At 39.2% G+C, this 24,477-nt stretch overlaps 1 protein-coding gene across 8 annotated transcripts in view; it reads left to right on the top strand.

Moving 5' to 3' along the window:
• Window positions 1-24,477, top strand: part of ARID1B (AT-rich interaction domain 1B) — a 327,188-nt gene that overhangs the window by 233,920 nt on the left and 68,791 nt on the right. For all 8 annotated transcript variants that reach the window (XM_082276898.1, XM_082276895.1, XM_082276894.1 and 5 more), the window contains one exon: window positions 11,950-12,039. In XM_082276898.1, the coding sequence (XP_082133024.1) occupies window positions 11,950-12,039 (90 nt within the window). The remainder of the gene's footprint in view (window positions 1-11,949; window positions 12,040-24,477) is intronic.

Below are 24,477 nucleotides of genomic sequence, written 5' to 3'. Positions count from 1 at the left end.
TACAGGTGGCTTACAGGAGGGCTGGAGAGGAACTGTTTAAAAGGACATGTAGTAATAGGTCAAGGGGGAATGGCTTTAAACTGAAAGGAGATTTAGATTAGATATTGGGAAGAAGTTCTTCGCTGTAAGAGTAGTGAGGCACTGGAACAGGTTGCCCAGAGAATCTGTTGATGCCCCATCCCTAGAGGTGTTCCAGGCCAGGTTGGATGAGGCTTTGAGCAACCTGGTCTAGTGGAAGGTGTCCCTACCCATGACAGGGGGGAGGAGGGTTGGAACTAGATGAACTGGAAGATCCATTCCAACCCAAACAAATCTATGAATCTATGAATTTGTAATACTATGCTTTTTGTTGAAGTTTTAAATACCCTAAAGTGATTGCAAAACAAGAGGGGATTATATCCTTGTAAAATGGATATGATCCCCCTGTCTGGAAAGATTATTTTAACACATCTATCAATGTTTCCCCCTTGGCTTCTCCGGAGGCAAAAATCTTGCAACAGCTTGTTGCAAGGAAGATGCATGCTGTTCATTGGCATCCAGACCAGAAAAAAGCCAAAACACAAAATGCCATTGACGTAGCTATGTTCTTAATCACTTCTAGTGCACAAAACATCTAATCAGCAGTTTTGCAAATCTAGAATGCTTACAAATGAAATATGTGAATGTTTCACATAATAGTGGTTTAAAACCCTTTCTTTTGAATGGTTTGAACAACACTTAGAGTGTTTCTGTCTTTTCAAAGGATGAAAAAATAAGCAAATTGTAAGGCACTCAAGCTCAAGGCATTGCTTCTAGCATAGGGAGTGTCTAACCTCTGATACCAATTAGAATTCAGACCAGGTCACAACTGATAAATAATCTGTTGTCTCAAGGCTTCATGAAATAACTAAATAGTCTCAATCAAGTTTCATGAGGAGAGCCTATGCTGCAAAAGGCACTATAAAAACTATCATACTTGCAATTTTGCCAGAGATCAGGGAGGTGTCCTTTTCTGCAGAGGTGGTCTTTGCAGAACAGGTGCAGGAGATGAAGTGAGACAGAGGCACGCTGTTCAAGTTCCTCCTGTTAGGTTTTCATGATGACAGAGGGTTTCATATTCCACCAGCATCAACCTGCTGTTTTTTATTGGCTCTAAATTAAGCATCAGATAGAGAAACAGTAAATCACCAAAAAAGCATGCCCTGGGTGGTTATTTTTTAGGGTTAGTTTACGTGGTTTAGTTTTAAATGGTTTCACTTGCTTAATATCTGGTGTGTCAGTGTTTACATTTCACAGTCACACATTTCAGTTTTAGTGTTTAATTGCTGTCTTAAGCCTGTGCCAAACACTTCTGCCCTATGGACTGAACATCCTGAAGAGTCCAGTGCTGAGAGTTGTCCAGCACGTCCCACAGATGGCCAGATCAGTGGCGTTTGCATCCCCATAGCTGTGCTCTGCCCCATATCTGGTTTGTCCTCTTTGTTGATTCCTGCCAGGCCTGTTTCTACCATCCTGGCAATGGCTGAGCAGCCAGCATGGCAGGGCATCTGCTGCTGTGGACACTGTGGCAGCACACGTATGTATGACAGGCCACTTCTTGTAGCTCTGTGAGTCACTGGTAGCACCCTGCTGGTACAAATCCATCTAGAGTATGAGGGCTGTTGGAATCCAGTTAACATATTTGCATAATTATGCATGTGCTCTGCTTCACGTAACAAAATTCAAATATACTTAACCACAGCTGCCAAGATTTGACAGGTATGTTTGTTGTTAGTCTTAGGTGTATGTTCTAAGGCCAACCTTGGACAATTACTGTTTACATTTGATCGTTAACCTATGCATTTCTTTATAACTTTTTTCTAAAGCCACTTACATTTCTACAAGAAATTTTAAGTGGTGTATATTTGTTTTTGAATGTTTGGGGGGTTTTATTCTGTCATTTGGCTGCACAAACATAGATTGTCTCTCCTTTCTTTGTGTTGGCAAATAGGGCATTAATTTGCGTTTTATCATAAATTAAAAAGTTGTCTCTCACTCCCTTGTCCTTTGCAATACTAAGCAGTGATTGATGAGCAAATGGGAAAAGTCTCTCACGTCTCCATCAGTGTGTTTTTGTTGTTGTTGACAGATGGTTGTTATACCTAAATAAAATAGAGCATAAATGTCATAAGTGGTTTGGTTTCTGTGATGGGATAGGCTGCTGCAGTTTTCAGCTTTTCAGTGGAGTATGTATCACTGCCATGAGAGATATTTAAAGTGGCCTTCATGCTTCATAGTTAGTGTCAGACTTGACTAGACAGATACGTGGTGTGTCCCTCCTTAGAAGAAGGAGTCTGAACAATTGCAAATGTGGCTTGAATTAATTCTGTGCCTCAAAAGAAGAACATTTTCACTACCTGCAGATAATAATTTTTTAAAAAATTAATGAAAAGCAAGATATCTTTTCTCCCCCTTAGAGACAAAATTCATGCAGGTTGAGCTGCAACTTGAAAGATTTGAACAGCCCTTTGACAGCATCACTCTGTAGGTAGATAGGGAAGTCAAATTGCAAAGTGGGTTTTTAGAAAGCAAACACAAAAGAACAATTCACTCCGTCGGTAAGCTTTTCTGTTTGTTCCCCATCTTCAGATAACAGTGGGCTCAAATTATTGTGATGTGTTGATTGATTACAGCCGTTAAGTTTCTTAGTAATCAGTTTCATCACTTATTCTCAATTCATGCTTGCACCTTTGATTTCTCTTCCACAACAGGGTGATGTGGGTTGTCGTTGACTAATGAAGAACAGAATTGGTTTCGGCGTGAGACAAACGGAATGCCGACACCAATCCCAAAATGCATTAATCTTTAATAATCCACATCTGCATGTTTATAAATGATATAACCAGGAGTCGCTAATGTTAATACTCCCCCTTCCAAACAGAAGCTGACATAGGAGTTGGTGTTTGCAAACTGCATGAGAGGCACGTGGCTGCGCGTGGTGCGTGTGACCTTGCGGAGGGAGCTCGCCAGATGAAAGTTCTCGGTTGATTAAAAATACATGAAGAATTGCTTCGCTTCTGCACCGGTCTTTGGAGCTTATCGTTGTCGGGCAAGATGAAATATGGCATGATAGATCTTGTCTTCTAGGGAGATCAGACCCACCAAATGGTTTTTGGAAGCAGGTTTGCCTCAAGGTGCTTTTATCCTTTATGCATTCAACTTGCCCTTTCCTCCCTCATTCCTGAGAATTGCTGAGACCAGGGCTGTGTAATATGCAATATAACACAATAGGAAAAACTAGATTAGCTGAGGGTTTGTTCCTTTTGAGGGTAGTACTAGTGAGAGCACACACATTTTGCTACTAAAATGTTTTTTAATTACAGACAGTGATCTAGTATGAGGAGTAGCAGGCAGGACTAGCTAAATAGTTCATTGCCACATAGCGCTGCTCCAGTTTCCCTGCTTGCTAAACTTGAGAGAGCTGGGAGGAGCAGGGAGAACTCAAACTCCATCATTGATGGTATTCCAGGTTAGTGCTGCCTGATTCTGAGAAATTGTTAAACTTGCCTGGATCAAGGGAAAAGAAATATGGATAAGAAACAGCAATTTCAGTTCACATTGACCCTTTGTTCTGTATCTTGCATGTTTTCACACTGCAGATATCATAAATGAAAATTGATCTGTGGTTTGGTTAGAATTCGGCAATGTTAAAGTTAGGAGTTAAGGTTTTTCTTAGGTGGCAAATTTTAGAAGTGTATGTCTGCTGCATCTGTTGTGCTTCTCAGGCTCTCAAATGCAGTTGACACAATGAGGAACACCTTAGAGAAAAAAATCTCCTCCTAGTTATAAATGCAGTCTAGAGAATGAGCATTGATAATGAGAAATTCTTCCTTTTGGAACTTGGATTAAATCCCTAAATAGAATTCTGAAGTTTTAAGTTTCAGGTGTGTGGTAGGGTAGGTTTCATTTCTGGAGGGAAGAAATGAGCCAAATATAAGAAAGAAATACTACCCTCTCCTTTGTTAGAGCTTTTAGATATTTAGCACTTGCATCAGTTACAATTTTATATTCTGTTTAATTGACATTTTATAAAAAAATTGAGAATGGTTTTTATCTAGCTGAAGTATATGCTTTTTGCATTACATGTAATTACTAGAAACATGTAATGATGTGTCCCAAGTAATTACAGATTACTAAATCCATGCAACCCTTTACAATCTTCTACTTCAGTCTAAATGCAAGCAAAACTACCATTTTTGTGGAAGGATTAAAAGGAGAGAATGAAAATCACAGTACGACTACAGGGTCTGGTTAATTCCCTGAAGAACATAGATGCTTTTTTCCAGTGGCTTGCACAAATTTAAGAAAATATAATTTCCAAAATCTAAAAGCAATTCAGAGGCCCTGTAGAGGTGTGAGAGGAAGCGCTGGCAAGCTGTGGCCACGGCCTCTCCCAACCCCTCTCATCCCAATTCACGCCATCACTTTAGAGGGACGCAGTGACAGAGTGCAAAACATGTGGAGGGGTGGTTAAACGAGACTTTAGAGGGGGAAAAAAGAAATTAAGTCAGTGGCTGAGCTTTGAAGAGGTCTGTCTAGTGCAGAGCAGCGAGCGAGTGGGGAAGAAAGGAGCAAGCACCTCATCTAATCTTTCTTCTGGGGACCCAGGTGGACAAATTGGCAACCCTGTTCACAGCCTCCCCCCACCCCCTTTGTAGCGTAAGAACTGCTAATCGGATCCATGCTGCTGCAACTGTGGTTAGTTATTAACAGAATAAAAGCAGATTTCTTCAAAAGAACGGGTTGGGGAAAACGGCTCTACAAAATTGCAAGGTTGTTAGAATCTTAAATGCACAGCAGTCGGTTTTTCCCTATTCTGAATTAGGCGATGAATACGGCCTTTCATCTGTCACTGTGCCCATTTCTTCAGAAGGCAGCCAAACATTAGGCTTCTCAAACAAAAAAAAAAAGTAAAATTGTTTGAAAGGAAAAATATTGGGGAACAGGAAGAATAGGAAAACGAGAAGGAGAAATCAGGTTTTGTTTTTATTAATTTGGCCTGGTGAGAGAAATACGAGCTTGCCTGCTCTATTCAGTTCCTGCATGCCAGCCGCTGTGAGCCACCATTTCTGAATGTGGGGATTAGAAAAGATTTAACTGGTTGCTATCCTGGGCTGCACCGTTCAGGACTGGCCTCCAACAGAAATATTCTTGGCTGGAAACTCTCTCAAGCTTAATGGAAATAATGTATTAAATGGACGTGGAGTTAGGCGGAGGTGAAAGCAGAAAGAATTTGATTCCGCCAAATGAAACTTCTCATAACTGTAAAGTGAAATTACAGGTCTGGGGTGGATGTTACTGAGGATAGAGAAGCAGTGATCCCTAGATTTAGACTGATTTATGCCTTCATTTATACAAATAATTAAATGATGCATCCTTAATTTTGAGGAGCTCTGCTGCCTTCCTGGTTTGCAGCAGAATTTTGGAATTTGTTGGAAAAGAATAGTCCTCAGCAGACAGGTGCTTGCTGTGACCTACTGGAAAGCCACTCATTATTCGGGTGAGTTGCAGGCTTCTGAAGATTCCCATTGACAGCTTGCTTTGGGCTTGTTTCCAAAATCTCAGGAGAAAGTGCTTCACTTTGCTCCTAACAGAGAGGTGACTTCTGCATGGAGCATGGATGAAACAGATTTGCTTGGCAGTGTCTGCTGCTGCTCTCCCTTCCCCTCCAGAGGAAAAAGATATATATTCTCCAGAGGAAAATATATTTTCTTTCTTGCCCCTTGCCACCAAGACCGTTGTCAGTTCAGGCAGTACTAACAATTATTTCACTTCATACTCCTGAGTATTTGTTACAGTCTTCATACCTTTACTCAGATTTTACACAGCCTGGGAATAAAACTTGGATGTCTAATTTTACAGATGCCAGTTTCAGCTACTTAATTCTTTTTTTTTGAAGTCCATAATATAATGAATTATTCTGTAGTAAGGATGACATTTGGATGGTGTTCCATAAGTATTACCTTGGGACTACATGCTGAGTAATGAGGATGAAACAAAATATTGACTAGCTACCTCATCCCGTCAGTGTCGGCTTTGCTTTGAATTAAATGTTGTATCATGTCAAACAAGTAGCTTCTTTTCATGAAATTAAGATGTTTATGCTATTGCATTTGTGCAGAGAAAAGTCAGAGCTAGGGTTCTCCAGGCCCCTTTGTTCATTGTTGCATTTTTTAATGGAGATCTGAGAGCAATTTAGCACTTAAGTTACAGTGATTTCTCTGAAACTCTGTCACATTCCTGATATGGTGGATGTGACACAGATAGGAAGAAGAAGGTGAGAGTGTAACTTTTGAGATTTGGTATCTGAGAATTTTACACTTTCATGAGAAACAAAGTGGGGTTTTTGATTTCTAGTTGATTTTACGTGGATTGTGATAGTCACATATGTTAGGGAATCTGTGTCTTTGAAGCATAATACATTTGTTTTAAGAGGTAATATGGAAAATCAGGGCTAGGCCTGACAACAATCTTGATAACATTTTATGATAAAGAGCCTCCATAAATCTGGCTTAAGTTGATAAGCTTCTTGTTTAGAAGCTTGTATAGAAGTTCTGCGCTGCTGCAGTGGAACAAATAAGCTTCTTGCAGTCTCACCTTCAGCGAGCCTCTCAGCCAGCCACCAAAAGCATTCCAAGGCAGGAGGGTTCTAGGTTTGGTCCTAAGTTCCTGGGTCAGGGAGGTGGCAGTTGTCTTGGTAAGCAGGCTGCAGTGGATTACCAGCTTTGCAAGGGGTTATTAGCTGCAGTGTGGTGCTGAGCAGAGCCAGAAGGCTTGGTCTGAGTGTGTTGGACTCTGCATATCCCAGCACAGCCACAGCTGCTCTATCTGAAAGGGTCCTGATGTCTCAGGCCTTTTAAAACATCTGCGCTCAGATTACTGCATAGATAGGAGGAAGGTTTTAATATTTTTGTCTTAATTTGAGAGGATATGCAGACAACCCTTACTTTTTACTTGAATGAATAAGTAATTTTAAAAATACTGTTGATACAATAGGAAGCCTGGCTACAGTGCATAAATTAAGGAAGAAAATAATCTTTTTTCTTAAGGGGTCATAGGCTTGATAAGATGAAAGAGATAACACGAAACACATGACCAGTTTCCCTTTATGCTACCTACAGAAAAATTTCTTTCCTTTGAGTCATTTGCACCTCACTTCCAATTTCCTGAAAAGCTCATTTGAAACACTCCCATATAGAAGCCTACTTATGTTCTTTCATTTCTGATGTAGGGATCCAAGACCCAGAATGTCTCTTCTGGTCTGTGAGCCTTTATTGTAACACTGACTGTGTGATGAGTATCCTATTATTTTATCAGATCTCATCTTAATCACTAGATTTTCAGGACCTCATTATTCCTAAAACAAAGTTGTTTCAAATTCCAGTAATGGTTTGATTATCCTCCTAAACATCATCATGCTCTTTTCCCTCCCTGATATTTAGCCTCAAATATGTTTTTAGAAAGAAGTTACAAAATTCTCGCTCTAGATTTTGCCGTAAAATAATACTCACACTTTCAGCCTCCTGTCATTTCATGCTGGTTAGCATCATGGCACCATTCCAGTTTGCATTAGGCTTTCTGGGTTTGTCCTTGTGAAGGCTCTCCAGTGACACATCAGCAGTGATGTTGTGTTGCCTTACCTCTACTGTAAACAATCCTGATTTATCCTAATGATAAATTTGTTTCTTTGAGTGCCACATCACATGGTTGTTATACCTGTTTGTAGGCTATAACCATTTTAGGTCAACAGATATGGTCAGATTTTTCCTTCCTTTTCTTCTCCCATGACTACCTGATAATCTACAGCTCTTCAGTTATAAAAGGCCTGGTTCTGAGCCATGAATATAAATGTTTGCATTTTTAATAATCCAGGCCAAAAGGTGGTACCAAGGGTTTCTTAGGTAGTATTTTGATCATCTTTTGTATTGACTAATATTCCCTACTTTCCCTAATGACATTGATCACAATGTCATTAATCCAGTCATAGCTCTCAATTCCTAAATTAGTTTGGAAATTGTCCCAAAGACAACCCGCAAGATCTGTAACTTCTGCCTTTCCTTTAAACTAGTGTTCCATTTTCAACACAGGCTGTGATCAGTCCCCCACCCTTCAGTTCCTCATACATCTTAAAATTCCTGTGCTTATATCCCTCCTTCCCCCTTTAACTAGTTATTTCCCAGAGGGAACCTGTTACCACCAAAGTGTTTTCCTGATTCAGTTGTTCAGGCGTAATTCTGTGAGGTATTGTCCAGCTGGTACAGGGCGTCGCAGTCAAGCATCCTCCGGTATCATTACAGTGATGGGAGCAGAGAGCCCTCAGCATGTTTCAAAACATTGCTGATGTGGACTGTAAGGACCCCTCCTCAGCAGGATACCAAAGGTCTGCTCTTGCTTGCTATGTTGGCCCTAAGGAATTTACTTTTTACAGTTTTAACTGCATGGCTGTAGCCCTAATGCAATCGCTATTTAGTACTTTTCTCAGTCCATCTTTTCCAAAGGTAGCATGCAGTCTCTCCTGATTCCATTTGAAGTGAAGATTTTCCAAGTGCAAAAATTTAAAAGCGTTCGACATAATTTAAGAAATAGAAACCCCGCTTACAAGTATGCATTTTTTAATTCCCTTACCTCTTCATCTGACTCTTTTTTTATTTTAAATAGCAGATACTGTATTAGGTGGACTGCTGGTTTTGGTAGTTTTAACAATTAATTTTACTAGATAGCTATATAACTTTGAATAGCATTTTGCTCCTCTGTTAAATATAAGGGAAAGAACTAGTGTGGCAGCTTCTATCCCTTTAACATGCAGTATTGCATTTTCTGTGGTTTTGCATAATAGAAGTATTGTGAAACATCTGTAGTATTCATTTTGCATACATTTTGGCAGGTGGAGTATCTCACCAATGTGGCAACAATGGTATACAAAACATGGGAAAAGGTCATCCCTGTTTAAACTTCCTTCTGTGTATCACTGGGTCAAAGGAGGCAGTAGTCTGTCAGTGAAAAAGAAATTACTGGATTTTTTTTCTCTCTCTTAAATAGCTGTAGAATTTATGTTAAAAACAAAAAAGGGTTGTTTTTCTTTTGTAGACATTTTCCTTCCCTAATAAAATACAAAAGTCTGTTCATGTATTATTTAAAGTGTCTTCCAAGAAACACAAATGCAATACTGTTTGAAAGAGAGAAGGATTACTATCATTTAAAGGAAAGAAATGGAAAATCTTTAAGGTCATTTCTTTTCATGACAAAGAAACTTAGAAAGCATGGCAGACAGGATCTTCAAAGGTTTTAAAGTCCTGTCATCAGCTCCCAATCAATAGGAGCTAGATACCCAAATTAAGAGTTCAGTTCAAGTCTTCAAAGGTATTTGGGTGCTTAACCTCCTTTTACCTTTCACATCACTTCTAAGAATAAAATGGCAGCTCGATTGAAAACATTTTGATGCAGTACCTTCATGTCCAGCACCTGGATAATCTGTAGCACCCACTGATAATTAGCGTGCTGGATACTTCTCTTGTAAGTTTGTTACTTGCTAGAATATGTGTAGAGTTGGTCATGTCTATGAAATGTTATGAAATTTTACTTTGAAGTTTGTTTAATAAGGAAAAAATAGAAGTACACTGACAAAATAGCACTAGTGTTTGCAGAGGCTGATAATTTCAGTGAATCTGCAAAACTCCTGAGTCTGTATTGACTGAGGATGCAGATGAAACTGATTTCTTTGTACAAGTTGCACAGGTACTGTTCTAGGCTTTTACTTTCACTGTCTGTGCTTGCACATTTGCCTGTACAGGATAAGGATCCAGCCAGATAACTGATGTTACTGTCAATGTAAAAAACCAGACACCATGTATAATATGCAAAATATGTTGCCTATCATAGATACTCTGTGCACTATAGCTTCTCTCAAAGTTGCCAAGCGTCCACCTAAAGGGGGGATCCTGCTGAGAGCTATGCGGTGCAGTCAGGAGCAGCCCTGCCTTTATTATTTATTTTTTTTAAGTGTTTGTAGAAATCTTAGATGGTTCCCATATACTTGAAGTGCTCTGTCTGATAGTGGTGCCTGGGGCATACACGGTGGAAGTGGCAGTGCTCTGTGTTAACATGGAAATGCTGTTTGTTTACAGTCTTGAGTCACTGAATCCTTCCTGTCAAGCCGAAAGCTTTCATTATAATGCAGGCACTTACCATCTCCACAGCCTGCTCTTGAGTGACATCAAAACATAAGCTGGAATTTGTCATTATTATTGTCATATGCCTCAGAGTTCGTGAATGGGCCATGGAACCCAAAGCCTTGGGCACTGAGTGGCATGTTTGGTCTTCTGGAGGAACAATTCTGCCTCTAGTCCAGCATTTGCATCTCTGAGACAGTTGTCACAGCTGCTCCTAGTAATGTTGACTGTCATGTTTTTAGTGCAAAAGCACCTCATCTGAATAGCTAGGCAGTGGTTACACTCCACATTTTATAGATTTTCTCTTTATTCTGTATCAGTCTGGCCTTTCTTCAGAGTTGGTGCTGAGAGCCGGTGGCTTTGGGGATGGGAAGTGGATGGGGCAGAGCAGACACATTTGCTTTCCTGCATTTGTATCCAACTCCAGGCCCTTGGTCGCTCTAAAGGGCAGCCCCTACTGCCCCGCTGTCAGCCCGGCTCCCAGCGCCAGGACCGTCCGCAGGATTCTTGCTCCTGCCACTGCAGAAGGGCAGCTGCTGAGCAGAAGAAAATGAGTCTCAGCAGGCACAAATCTATTGCCTGTTTTTTTATTCTGTCCATTTCTTTCAAATGGAAAACAATCCGAACAGGTTTTGAGGATGAGGGATATAAACCTGTCTGCTGCTATTTATACTGTGCTCGTCACTGCAAGTGTCTAAATGCTTAAAGTGTGTATTTGCTGCCTAACCTGAGGTGGTCTTCAAGCCTCTTGGGCTGTCACAAGCAGGCATGTCTCAGACCAAGAGCAAAGAGGAATCCTAGGGGATGTCCAGGCCTCATTCTTCCTCCTGCTTGGGCTGTGGCAGGTTGACTTAAGCACAAGGCTTTGGGGCATTGGGAGGGTGGTAAGATGAACCTCCCTTGTTGACATGGTGTTGAATGGTGACCCAGAGGAGTGACTTGCATCAGTGCAATAAGCATTTGCCTTATTATCTATTAACATTGCAAGGGAACATTTTGTGTTCTGAGCCTCACAGCACTGGGAGTGTTGTTCTTGTTTGGGTGGGTAGACAGCAGTGGATGTCTTTTGAACAAGGTCATAAAAATGGATGTGTCTGTTCAGGCTAGTTATTTTAGTTATTTTAATAAATAACTTCCCTTTGCTTTTATTTGAATAAGATACCCCTTTTCTGTCTGCTCTCTTTCAAGCATTCACTTTCACCATGTGTGCCTACATGTTATTCTTTATTCCCATATTCTACATGGACATTCAAACAATATTAAAACCACTGATTCATTGAAATACTTTTTAAACTGTTGTTGTTAGTAATTTTTGTATTGACCGAAATTTTCATTGGTAATATTGTTGGCAGCAGTCCATGTCTGCCTGGCTGGAGGCCAGTTTAAGCTCGGCAGGATGAGCCCTATTGTTCAGCAGACTTGGATTTTGTTGAACTCTCTAACAGAAATATGTGTCAGGAGATTTGCAGCTATAAATTGGATCATGTTGGTGAGGTTGGGAACTCGCTCAGTGCGAAATTGAACATTTCGCCATGCCTGTTGCTAAATGTGTTTGTGCATGTTTCCTCCATGGGTTTCAAAAAATAAAAGAAAAAAAAAAGAAAAAAGTATGAAAAAAGCTAGACCTGTTGAGCTCTGTCTTTACCTTATACAGCTGGTACTTTCTTTGATGTTGGTGGTTGAAAAATGCAGCAATGCTTGGTTTTGTGCATTGAAATGCTAAAAGCAAGTCTGTTATCCCTTTTTTCTCTGTGTGTTACAGGCAGTCAGATGCCACCACAGCCTCCTGGCAGCCAGTCAGAATCCAGCTCCCACCCTGCCTTGAGCCAGTCACCAATGCCACAGGACCGAGGTTTGTTAGGTGTTGGGGCTTTCTCAGTTGGTGCCAAATGCAGCCTTCATTTTAAGTTGCACATTAGCAATGTGAGATTTCCTGGTATTTCTTTTCTTTTCCCAGGGAAAATAATGACAGTCTTCATTGTAAAAGGCTTGGGGGGTTTCCGTCTCCGGGGAAAGAGCAGTTGAATAGCAGGTTTTACCAAACTATAATAGAAAACAAGGTTTTCTCAAAATACAGTGAATGCCCAGGGTATAAAGGCAGTTTCTGTAAATACTTGAGTCATGTCCTGGACAGTACAACTCTTTGTTGTCTATCTTGGAATTAAGATGTAGAGAAAGAGTGCTAACTATGAGCAGTTTTGCCACTCTTCTTAAAATTGTCATTTCTAATATCTTTGCATGGACACAATAGTTCTCTAGCCCGTTCTAGGATAAAAATATCTTTAAATATAAAGGGAAATCAAATATTTAGGTCAAATGGTTCAAACATTTGGAAATCTTGCCATGAAAAACTTGCAGGCAACAGCACTGTTCTAAAAGGGTGCTCCCTACCATGTGCTCACAAAAATAAACAGAGCATTTTCAAATTAAAGTTACCTTTTATAAACTTTAAGCCCTTTTTCCATTCACCTCTTTTCTCCCTAGCTCATGGAAGATAGTTGTCGCAGCTTTGTTGCATGGCCATACGTGCGATCAACTGCTGTAAACTGGGCATCCTGTCCATGCAGTGGTTAACATGTGCCAGTGACAGGCTTGCAAAACAGACACATGATAACTGTGATAAACATGGAGTTATTTATGAAATGCCCCTCCTAAAATTGCTTCCAGAAATATCCCAAGTAGCACCATATGGGGATACCATAAATACTAGAAGTTTTCTCACAGTGAAACAAGTTGAACTCACAGAATGACAAATTTCTGGGATAGCATCCAGGAGGAGCTAAGAGGACTCACAAAGAAGAGCAGAGAGTCTTAATTTTTGCTATTTTTCTGGGTTGAATGTCCCCTCCTCCAGGAATGCTGATTAATGAGAACATGAAATACAGAATTCCATGCTCATTTGTTTTGTTTCCTTTTCAGTCATTCTTTATACTCAGTTAGTGCAGGGACTTATTTTCCCATTAAAAAAATTCATAATAATGTACATGTTTGGGAAAAAAAGGATGCTCTCGGTACCCAATACAAATATATGATGCTTTCTGGGGTAGAAATGTCACAAGGCAGCAAGAATGGATCGGATGGAGGCTTTGAAGACTCAAACATCTCAGAAAGATGTGTGCATTTCCTAACACAACTGGGTCTTGGCATAAAATGTTACACTGCCCAGTAATAATTTTTTCTGCAGTGTGTGTTCCTCACCTGGCTTTGGGGGACAAGTTAGGCCTGACAGAGCTGGAAAGGTCGAACCTGTTCTGCTTCAGAGCAAAACTGGGGTTCATTGTGTGGTCAGGAGAGGTGGACAGGTGTTCAGAAGTAAAACAGAAGACAGCTGCCATAATTGGGAAGTCAAACAAGTAAGTAACAGTGAGAGAAATAAAATGTACAGATTGATTTCGTTTGTTTTTTCCTCTTTGCAGTGAGAATTGTGGGTATATTCTTAGAGAAAATGTATTTAGGAATGTTACAGGTTTTGCACACTTCATATACAAAATCTGGTGTAATATGCATGATCCTTGTGACCCAGCTTGTACAAGAAGTCCATTTGTTTCATGCAGGAGATTCAAAATTTGTAACTAGCTAGGTCATATTGATTTTGCAGAACACGTTCCCCAAAGCTTCTCTAAAGTCTGTGCTGTACGCATAAACATGCGTGCATTCCCTTTTGTGCCCTGCCATTGATTAGAGGCTCCTTTGAAATGGAAAACTTCACCTTTTAAAAAGGCTGTTACATTAGTTGGTTCCTTTGCTTGCTTGAACTGGTTTCAACAGAACTTGAAGAAAGGAAGGAGGGGGAATGATGGGGACTCAAAGGGAAGGTGCTTGTCATTTACTGATAAAAACCTGAGCAGAAAATCGTTGCTGCTAAGGACACCTGATCCTTGGGCATCTGTTACAGTAATTTAAACTCTCAGCTTACTGATACACTTTCTCCAAAAAAAAAAAAAAAGAGAAAAAGAAAATGAAAACAAAACACCCAGAGACACTCCATAGGATAAGGTAAAGTTGTTTGTTTTCACACTTAGTATAGCATTTCTTTCCTTGTTTAGAGAGAGAATTGGGTGGACAAAAGACTGCTAGTCATTGCTTGAGCAGAATCTTCTGCTCTCAATACTTGAAAAAAATGTTATTTACCAGCTATCATGAAGATTGACCGATGGGTGGGGTCTGAGCTGCAGCACTTTTGGATGCTAAACCACTACCTTGAACCATTAAGTTTACACTTATTTTATTGTCAAAGTGTTTGATTATATTTTACCTGCTTTCCATGGTTACTCAACACCCATTTGGAATCTTTATGTTTGCCTGCCTAAGACTGTGCATCACCAGTCATACCATGCAGCATGAAGCCATGACCACATTTTTAGATGTACATTCTGTGTGTGAAAGTAGGGGAGTAGTAATGTAGTGCATATACACAGTAATAGGAATTTCTTGGGGGATTTAATTTTTTTTTGTTCTCCTCAGCCTTCTTTTTATACAGCTTATTTCATACTTTCTGTAATGAGCATTAAAATGCTTACTTTTTAAAAATAATTTTTAATTTTTTCGTGTCCTGCTCAAGCTGTAGAACATTTGAACCTGCTCAGTGTAAATGTAGCCTGCTATTCTAGGCACTTTTATTCTTGTTCCGCAACTGATAACTGGCCACTGTTGTTTGATGCCCTATCAGTGAAATAGTTTTAGTTCTACCAACACACATTGTCTACCTAGGAAACAAGAAATTGCATTTATATTATGTACATAAGCTATTTCTTAGCTCACATGACTTTGAAAGCACTGGGACTTGAAGTAAGTCCCATACATCTTAAAGCACTGTTGGAGCCAGCCAGCTGCGGAGACAGACTGGTGTCAGAAGTCTTTTGGAGAAGCGAGAGTGTGTTTAACCACTGCTGGATCCCAACAATTACCATTACTTGGGGCTACCATAATGGCAGTGTAGTCATGACTGAGGTAGTCATCGAAAGTTGCTGTGTTTTCGGGGGGAGGGTGCACGTTTTGCTCTCTGTTTCTGATAGACTTACGCCAGACTTTCATTTATATGATCAAAAGTAGGGGTTTGATATTTTGTGTTTATTGAAGTCAAAGCTCTTTATAAACTTTTGTGGCATCAGCCCCAGAGGTAGGGCAGCAGTAATACCTCAGCTGTCATAATCATTTGGCAAATACTTGAGGTACACAGCCGCTTGGGTTCCCTGTGTTCAGCTGTATCTACTTATTTGTTTGGGTTTTGGAAGCTGTACTTTGAGGATGTACTTAGTAGCCAGAATAGTGAGTTAGAAGTTATTTCTAGGGATCAAATGGAAGCCCGGCACATCCCAATTGACCCCCTAATTTAGTTTCCTGAAGCTGCAACCTGAAAAAGAAACCTTCGTCCTGGCCATTAGCTTATACTCCCATTCCTACTTTTGTAAACTAATGAAGATTTCTGTTTGCTTCTATGAGCACTCACCTCTGCAAGCACTATTAGGAGAATATGTGTCACAATGATGTTGAAATAGGCACTTTTACCCCTGCAGGAATGAATGGTTCCTTATGTAATTTTGAAAAAGCTTAGAAAACTTACTTGCTTTTAAATAGTATTTTCATGCTTAAGCAGTTGGGTATGTAGATGTCAGGTTCCAGTCTTATATTAAAATAATGAATTGGGAGCTCCTGAAAACCATTGAATTTAATGAAAACAGTTAATGACTTCACATTATTACTCTAGCAAGCACTCTCATAATGGGGATACTTAAAGAAACCTTATTTATTAGTGCAAATGTATATGGGTCAGAATTAATTTTTAAAAAATCTTTAATTGTTTTCCCCTTATAATTTTCACAGCGGTACATAGTTAAATATTCATGATAATGCTGATGATATGCTAAAGGTCTGAAATAGATCTGGAGTCTCAAAATCAACACAGGTTATTTAACCCTTTTCATCTAATGCACCATTGGGGACTTGCTGAGTGAAATCCCAGAGCACTGGAATAATTAGAAGATAGTAATGAGGATTTAATTAGTCCTTGAGATATGCTGAAATAGGACCACTGAGAACTTTTCTTTTTGGACATGGATTGCAAGCAGAATTGATGCTGTTGCAGCTGCTGTGATGTGCTGGAAAATGTATTCCATTGCTGGAGGCAGTTTCATGGCAGCATTCTGTGCCTGTCAGATCTATGTGGACAGTGCCTGGAGTAAGCACCTCCAAAATTGTTGAATAGAAGTTGCTGCCTTCTCCATCACCTTCTCCTAGTACCGTTTCATTTTTTGCTTTTTTATGTCATTCTTTCTGTTGTACCTTTATTTCATTCCATGTTGACATCCAGCTTTTGAGGAGTGTTGTACAGTTTTGTGCTCTATTAAAAACATGTCACAGACAGGGACAAGGAGTAAGAAACTGCACGCTCTTAATAGTACAGGTGTTAGACTAAGCAAAGTTTGGATCTTTCTGACACTACTGCTTGTAAGGTTTATCCTCAGATCTTGTCCTTATTTAGTATTAGATCTTCACAGAAGTGATATTTATCAGTAGCTGCAATGTAGTAAATTTAAATAGCTTTTTTGGCAGTCAAGATGTTATCCAGTAAGAGGTTGTAACAGATGGGATGTGATCAGGCATTTTGATGTTCTCTTTGTGCTTCCCTACAAACACTAAGTAGTAGCAACTGAATTCATGTAACTAAAATTTCCTAATTTACCCATTAGATTTCATACAGGTATTTTTCTCCCCTTTAACTGTTTTCTGGGCATACTTATTTATACACAGTCATCACATAAATTCCACTGTCATGCATTTTCTTCTAACAAAATATAAATGTTTTTGCTTGTATGGAAGACACAGAATACCAATCAGGTGTTTTGCACCTACAATTCCTGATCAGATTTATGGCTTAATACTGACATTTGATGGTAGAGATTCTTTCCCCTGAAATCTATTTTCTTCTTAAAAAGAGAAACCAGAAGGAAGAAAATAGATCAAAGAATTCTTACTGCAACAAAAAAAGATACTGTAGTTTGCTTTTATATCTTAAAAAGACTTTTTCCCTGAGAATACGTTTTATGCTCTCATTTGGGGATTTGGGATCTATTCAGAGCACTGAGGAGCTAGAGAATAAAACGATTCTTGTCATTAACATTCTTCTGCTTGCCATGTTAACGATGACACCACTTAAGGTTAAATCAGACTTGGTAATAAGTTTACTTGATGTAGACTGAAGTGTTTCAGGCTCTTAAAGAAAGATGCTTGAGACATGCATAGAGTGCAAAGCCACAGGTATGTTGGAGTGCCTCTTCTGCACACAGCGTTCTCCAAGTGGGTCAGTGCAGGGGAGCTGAGCTCTGTCTGGTATGCAGGAACATTGCCAGGCTGGGAGGAAATCTTCGTGCCTGGAAAACTGGGGTTAGAGGAATTGTGCCCTCAATAAGCAGAAAAAGTGCATCGCATAAGGAGGAAGAGCAGGTTTTAGTTAAAACTGTCACACTAACTCTGTAAAACATCCTTTTTTTATCTCAAGTCACTTGATGAAGTAGGAACATGATGCATAGGAGTACACGGAGCAGGGTCTGTGTGTGAAGGCAGAGCCATGCAGTAGAGCCAGGCACTAAGCTTCTTCGGTGACTCAAAAAGCTACATTAGTTTCTCAACTTAGTGAGTGCTGAATTTAGCGACAGTCTTTAAAAAAGATCGGGCCATCATTCGTTTTTACCTCTGTATTTTTAATTTGACTGTAAAAGTGGAAGTGCACTGAAATATAGTGTCAGTGTGATGAGCAGGTTTTTTAAATGTGTACATGCTATTTTTCTTTGCTATTTTGATTAGCAATGCACAGCAAAAAAGCTTACAATATGTCTACTTTGATTAGTAATCAACATCACTGGGATGAAAAGTTACTGTTTTTCTCCCTGAGCTGTGGAGTGCATAGTTTTGTGTCTGTTTGTCTCTCAAATGTTTCAGGAAGACCTGGTTTTCTTGGCCAAAAGTATTAGAAATTACACTAACTCTGCCAAAACAGGTTAATTCTTAAAGAAGTCAATCGCCATTTGAGGATACTGGTTTCAGACTATACTTGGATTTAAGACATACAGTAGCCAGTCTCAGCTTTAGGTTGATCTGATTAGTTGTGGCCTACACTAAATATACAGCAGGCCATCTGCAAGAAGAATCAGAGGACAAAAGAGTATGATTTACATATGATAAGCCATGCTGGGAGACAGCAAGACTGCAGAAATAGGATGTGAAGTAGGTAATAATATCTGTACAATCAAAACCCAGAGTGAGGTCTCAAATAAATTTTGTATACTAGCAGCTGGTCATTGCACTCTTTTTGCCGATGTTAAATCTCATTATACTTGGAGATAAATCTTTATTTCATTTTTTAAACTAAATTGGGGATTCTCTTTCTGAAATTAGGGAGCAGAATTCACTTACTCTGAGAGTTTATACAGTTGCCAGCAGAGAGACTTCTCAATAGAAAAGTTTCCTGTGACTTCATTAGGCAGCCATCAAATTCCCTGCTTCTGGGCTCAGGGAGCACGATAAGCTACAGCAGTTACTGATGAAGAACTTGACAGAGTGACAGTCAATATTGGTGTCACACGCTTGATGTAAAGTTACTGGGTATGATCCCTGTCCCTGGGAGAGCTTCCCATCATGGCCTATAAACTGGGAGCTGCCTGTGGTCTTCCTCTTCAGCAGCACCATGGTTGTCAGGACACTCTACTTCCTCAGTACCTAACTTAACCTTTTTATAAAGCTTCTGTAACGATAAACAACCTCTGATCTAAGACCCTTTATGTCTTCTTAAATTAATATACAGGACACTGAGTTGAAATCCATATAATGTATATATTTATAGCTATCACTGGATAATTCCTACCATCCCAAAGGATCCCAAAAGAATAAACACTCATCAGGGAACAGCTGCAAATCAAGGAAGGGAAAAATCAGTCAAATCATAAATCATGGTAAAAATAAGACTGAGGCAAAGGCATTTTGGGACTGGGGACAACACACTCATTTTGTGTTTTTGAAAGAAACATTATGATTTATTTTACATGTGTGCAACAGAAAAGACACATGACATATATTTTAGTCTTCTCCACAAAATATATATATAGTGGTCTTCAATATATTTACTTCATGAAAAGGAAGATCTGAGTTGATCCAAGGAACCTTTGAACAGCAGTATCTGGGGAGGGTAAATTTTTCAAACCTGAGATTTAGACCATTAAGCCTGCAGGCTTTGCACATTACACATTATAAAATGCTGTTCCTTCTTTGCTCTCCTCCGTGATTTTCCTAAGTGTGCATGTTACTAGCAAAACTTAAACAAATGTCGATTGTGCAAAGCAGACGGACTCCTCAGATTTTTCATGTTGCTGCTGAGATTAATTCTAGCAGCCCAAGCTACCTGCTGAAATTCAGGATTCCCTTCGGGGGCAATTGGGAGGGCAGGGTGGGCGCTTTTGTACTGCAAGTCACTGTGACCCTGATTTTTCAAGCACCATAGTAAAAGCATCTTGTGTAAGGTATATTACAGTAACAAATTATGTGAAAAATGGGGGATGAGCAATGTGGTTTTTGTTTAGTCTGTGCATGAACGTCTCCACAGATGTCTTTCCTTCTTTGTCCTCAGTATAGCACTTAAAATTTGCATCAGAGAGCGTTATGCAAGGTTTGCATTAGGAAAGGTTGGGTATTTCTTCCCTGGCTACCATCTGGGTAATCTGTCTGATCCTTCCCCAGATTCTAATTTATCAATGATAGATTATATGAATTTCAAGGCTAGGCAGTAGCAGAGGGAGGTTTAAGGGTGGGAAAAATTTAAACATTATTGCATGCTGTACATAGACTGGGGTTTTGTAATATCAGAGAGAGAAGCATAGGAGATTCAGCCAGTTAACCTAATAGCACAGCTGGTAAAACACTAGGGGGTCTGGGTTAAAACCTTAGCTAGGTCATTAGTTTCCGTCTTCCCCAAAGCTATTCACATTGTGAAGAGAAGCAGTCAGACAAATAAACAGTGAGGAGACTGTAAGATAGATATTAAAGCATAATAAGAAAATAATTTCAAAGAAAAAGAAAACCAGTCCAGCACTTTTTCTTAAACAGAACATTGGTCTTTCTGTGGAAACGAGAAATACTGCAGTGATCTTTGCAGGAAGAACTAATTTTGCTATGGTGATGTTTTCCATTGCTGTTTCACATAAGCAAAGAAACATTCTTTGTTGAATGGATGTGAAGAAATGTGGTGGTTGTACTGCAGATATTAGCAGATGCCATTGTGAAAATAAATTGTCCAGATACCAGAGGGAAATCATGTCACTGTTACTCTAGCCTAGAGAACTTCAACATGGTTTTAGTGGTGCTCTGATGGACTTGGAGAAGATGACATGGTTTATGTGGGATTTTATGTGGGCTGAAAAAAAGAGCTCAGTGTAGAAACTTGATTATGTTTTTTCACGGTTAATGGAGAAAAATTAGAAGAACCTCTAATTAGAAGAAGAGCAGTTCATTAGAAGAAGAACAGTTCTCAGAAGAACTGAGAGAGAGAATGTCTGAGGAAGGAAAGTCTGCCAAAAACTGTATCATGGGTTTGCAAACATTTGCTCTTTTTTCTCAAAGAAGAACTTTCTCCTAAAAACATTTTGGGACTTTTTGTTAAAAATAGAATGTGATTGGAGAAGAAAGAAGAAATTTTAAATATTTTTTTTTAGCTTTTATAAAATATTATATGTGAAGATATTGCATTGGTGTAGTGCAGGTGTTTTATTTATTTGATTTCTTATTTCTTTTACCTGCCTATTAACTGGACAGGAATATTGAGAATTAGTATTTGCAGTGTCTAAATGAGATTGATACTGCAGGCTCAGCCACTCATGCTCACCAACCCATCACCCTGTGGTGCATATTGCTAAGTCAGATGCTTCGTGTGTGTCAAACATAGGGCTAGCTGGGCATATGTTATTAAGGTTGCTTTCTGGAAAATGAAAGTAAGATGGGGTATCTCAAATGTAAAGAAATCTTGTGCCTGCTTGCTCTAGATACCAGGTTTTTTTATGCCACCCACATGATTTCACTTGATTTACTTGGTTTGTATTCTGATACATGGGTCAAACCTTCACCAGTTTCTTAATTGCTGTTATTTGTTTAGACCTGTATAACATTTTTGTCTGCTTAGGTTTTTTCCAGTACCTAAATCTCTCTCACTGTGTCCTTCTCAGTGTTTATTTTAAGTAGCACCTTAGTGGTAGGTACCACGCCATTCTTTGCCTGTGACAGTAAGTAGTTTATGGCCAGGTAGAGCTGGCCTCCCATAAGCAATGGCACAATAGTATTTTCTTAGCTCCTGCTGTCTGTAAGCCACACATCTCCAGGTTTGACCACACCATTTGAAGATGTTCATTCAAGTACCATCAACAGTCTGCAGACAATCTGGTTGCATATTTAGAGTTCTGGTATCACAGGCTTATGTGAGAATAACCAACTCTTTCAATTACTAAAACAATTAATGTGTGTGTTGTGTTCTGTTGGATGTTTCCTTGCAGTGCTCTGAGGTGCTGACTGTGGACATGTTTAGCTGGGCAAAAACCCAGACATGGTTCATCAGTCCAAAGCCTTCCTGAGCTGTCCTTGCCATCTGAAATGGGTGGGCTAGGCAGTGTTTCAGTCTGACTGTGATGTTCCTCAGCATCCTGCCATGCTAACAGGGTGCCAAATCACAGAATAATGCTTTTCATTTGTTTAGTTTTACCCTGACACGTCTATCTCAGTGTTGTTTGTCCACAGATGAGCTAGATATGGGAGTCACTGCTTTAGATCCATTGCAGTTCTGTTGTATTCTCTGTTGAAAATCCTGAGAGAGTGGATAGAACCCAAACTGCTATCTGAGGAAGGAAGGTCTGCCAAAAACTTGTGTCATGGGTGTACAAACATTTGCGCTTTTTTCTCAAGGGTACTGACCAGTGCCTTGCTGAAATACCAAGCATTGGAAATTTCTGTGATTCTCCCCACACACAAGTTTTTCCTTTAGAGGTAGTGGAAAATATCTCTTCACGTACTTAATTTTTTTGAGCTGATTCATAAGTACAAGATTTTATGTTATTTTTCTCTAATTAGTTGGTGATCACTGTATGCATCCAATCTATTTTTACTTTTCTTATTCCATGATTTTCAGAGTAATAAGCCTGTCTAGCCCTTTCTTTAGCCTCTGCCCTTGAACAAGGGGAACTTCCTTGTTCCTTATTCGGAAAGGTTCCTCAGTTGTTTTCGTCCCAAGTTCTGTCACTAAGCATGCCCCTCTAGAAAGAGCCATAGCCCTGAGTATTTTTTACTTAGGTAAGTTCATTTATACAATATACTGTTGCACGTTGTACCTTTCCTCATTTTTTATTTATCAGATGTGTAAGTTAATGGTGATCTGCTATCGCTGTAAACTCCAACGTTTTTGTGAGCTTAAAATGAGTAAGTGTTCCACATGTTTTCAGGTTTAATTCATTCATGAAAATCAATGCCCTACTCCTGGCTAAATCAAAAGACCTCTCATTGACCATGGGTTAAGTGTGTGCCAGTGGACAGTTGCTGTCCGTCAACTGATATGCAATAACCTGTTCCTTTGTAGTCACTTCCTTTTTGTTTGAGCTTCTACTTTTCTGTAAGGTTTTTTCATATTCAAGCCAAGATTTTAAAATGTCAGAAGAATCCGTCTGAGATTTTACAGCAGCACCCAGCACATTCAGTAGGTGTTTTTCATGGGTAGTGCTAAGGAGATAGTATTCAAGAAACAGATGGTTTTGTCTTGGTCAACGTACAAATGTAATTAAGACAACCTTAGTGCATAATTTCATGAAGCTTTAGTAATTTACTGTTGTGTATCTGTTTTGTGTATATATATGCCTGAGGGAAAGACAAGTTTCTAAATGTTTTTAAAAAGGCATCATAAGTGGTATTAGCTATATTATTTATGTGGCTATATATATATAGTGTATTACCAGGTGTTAGTGCTGTTTAGGACAACAGAGGCTTCGTTTTTGTATTTTCCATCATCAAAGGAGCAGAAGCTCTTTTATCATAAGCATTGCTCAGTTTATATTTTTTCTCTATATTTTGCTAAAAAGAAAGAAGAAAAATAAAATGCTTCCTGACCATTTTTAAACCCTGTATGTATGTTCTATTTGAACATGCAAACATACTTCATTGTTGCTATGGTGTGATAATTGTTAATAGTATGCTACTCTTCCACTGAGAACAAAAAAAATTGCCAAGATGATTCTGCACTGTTAAAATGTTTTTAATACAGTCATTCTTCACGTATGTAAATGTAGTATAACAGCTAACTAAACGAGGAGAATGCTTCTGACAGGGTCACTTTATTCAGCTACTTCTGAAATAGCTTAGTTTGCCAAAACCCACTCAAGTGTTTTTTCAATAAGTAATGTTTTGTTGTGATGGCATGTAAAGCATCACCTCTATCTCTTTTTATCACTAATATTAAGGGAAGGGAGTAGATTTGTTCACTGATGAGTATGTTGTCACTGCAGTTTTTAAAGGCTTAACTCATAGCTGTTTCCTAGCAGTTTAAAAGACAGAACAACTCACCTTGTTGTCACAGGGGTTGACGTGTCAGATGCAGTCTGGCTGTTGAATCACTCCACTGCCATTACTCCAGTGCACCTCTAATGTAATTCTACTTCCTTTCTTTACAGAAGAAAACTTTTATCTTAGATCTAATTTTGTGGAAGAAAATTTATTTGTTTTTGTATCGGCTATAAAATGAAGTTGAACACTAGGGAAAATGTGTGTAAATAAGGAAAAATGAATGTATGCCAGCTGCTCCCTTTCATTTCTGATAAGATTTTTAGAATTGATGTTGTTTTTTCTTTATGATGCATGCATGTTAATGTATTGACCAGGAACCCTTTTCTCTCTAAGACATCTGAGCTGTCTGCAAATATTTGAAATACTTCAAACTCATGCACTGATCTCTGAATGTTGACTGGGCTCTCATGGAGGTTGATGAGGATAGACTCCTCTATGTTGTAATGGAATCCAGATCACAGTAAGAACTGTTCTTAGCTTCTCTACATCATATCTGTAGCTGAAAGGACTCCTCTGCTCGCTGGAAGGAAATTAGAGCATGTCTTGTTTTGACGCCATGCTTCCATGTACCGTACAGATAGTAACAGAACACAGCATAGATACTCTTCCTGAATTTCAGGATTCCTTTTCCTTAATTCTTTACCTGTCTTAATGCTTCATCTTCTTTCAAGGAAAGATAGCAAAGCCAGCCTTGATTTGAGAGGAATCT

The sequence above is a fragment of the Coloeus monedula genome (genome assembly GCF_965178545.1).
Source record: "Coloeus monedula genome assembly, chromosome: 2".
NCBI lineage: Eukaryota > Metazoa > Chordata > Aves > Passeriformes > Corvidae > Coloeus > Coloeus monedula.
Note: the sequence above shows the minus strand (reverse complement) of the source record. Positions and strands in the feature narration are given on the sequence as shown.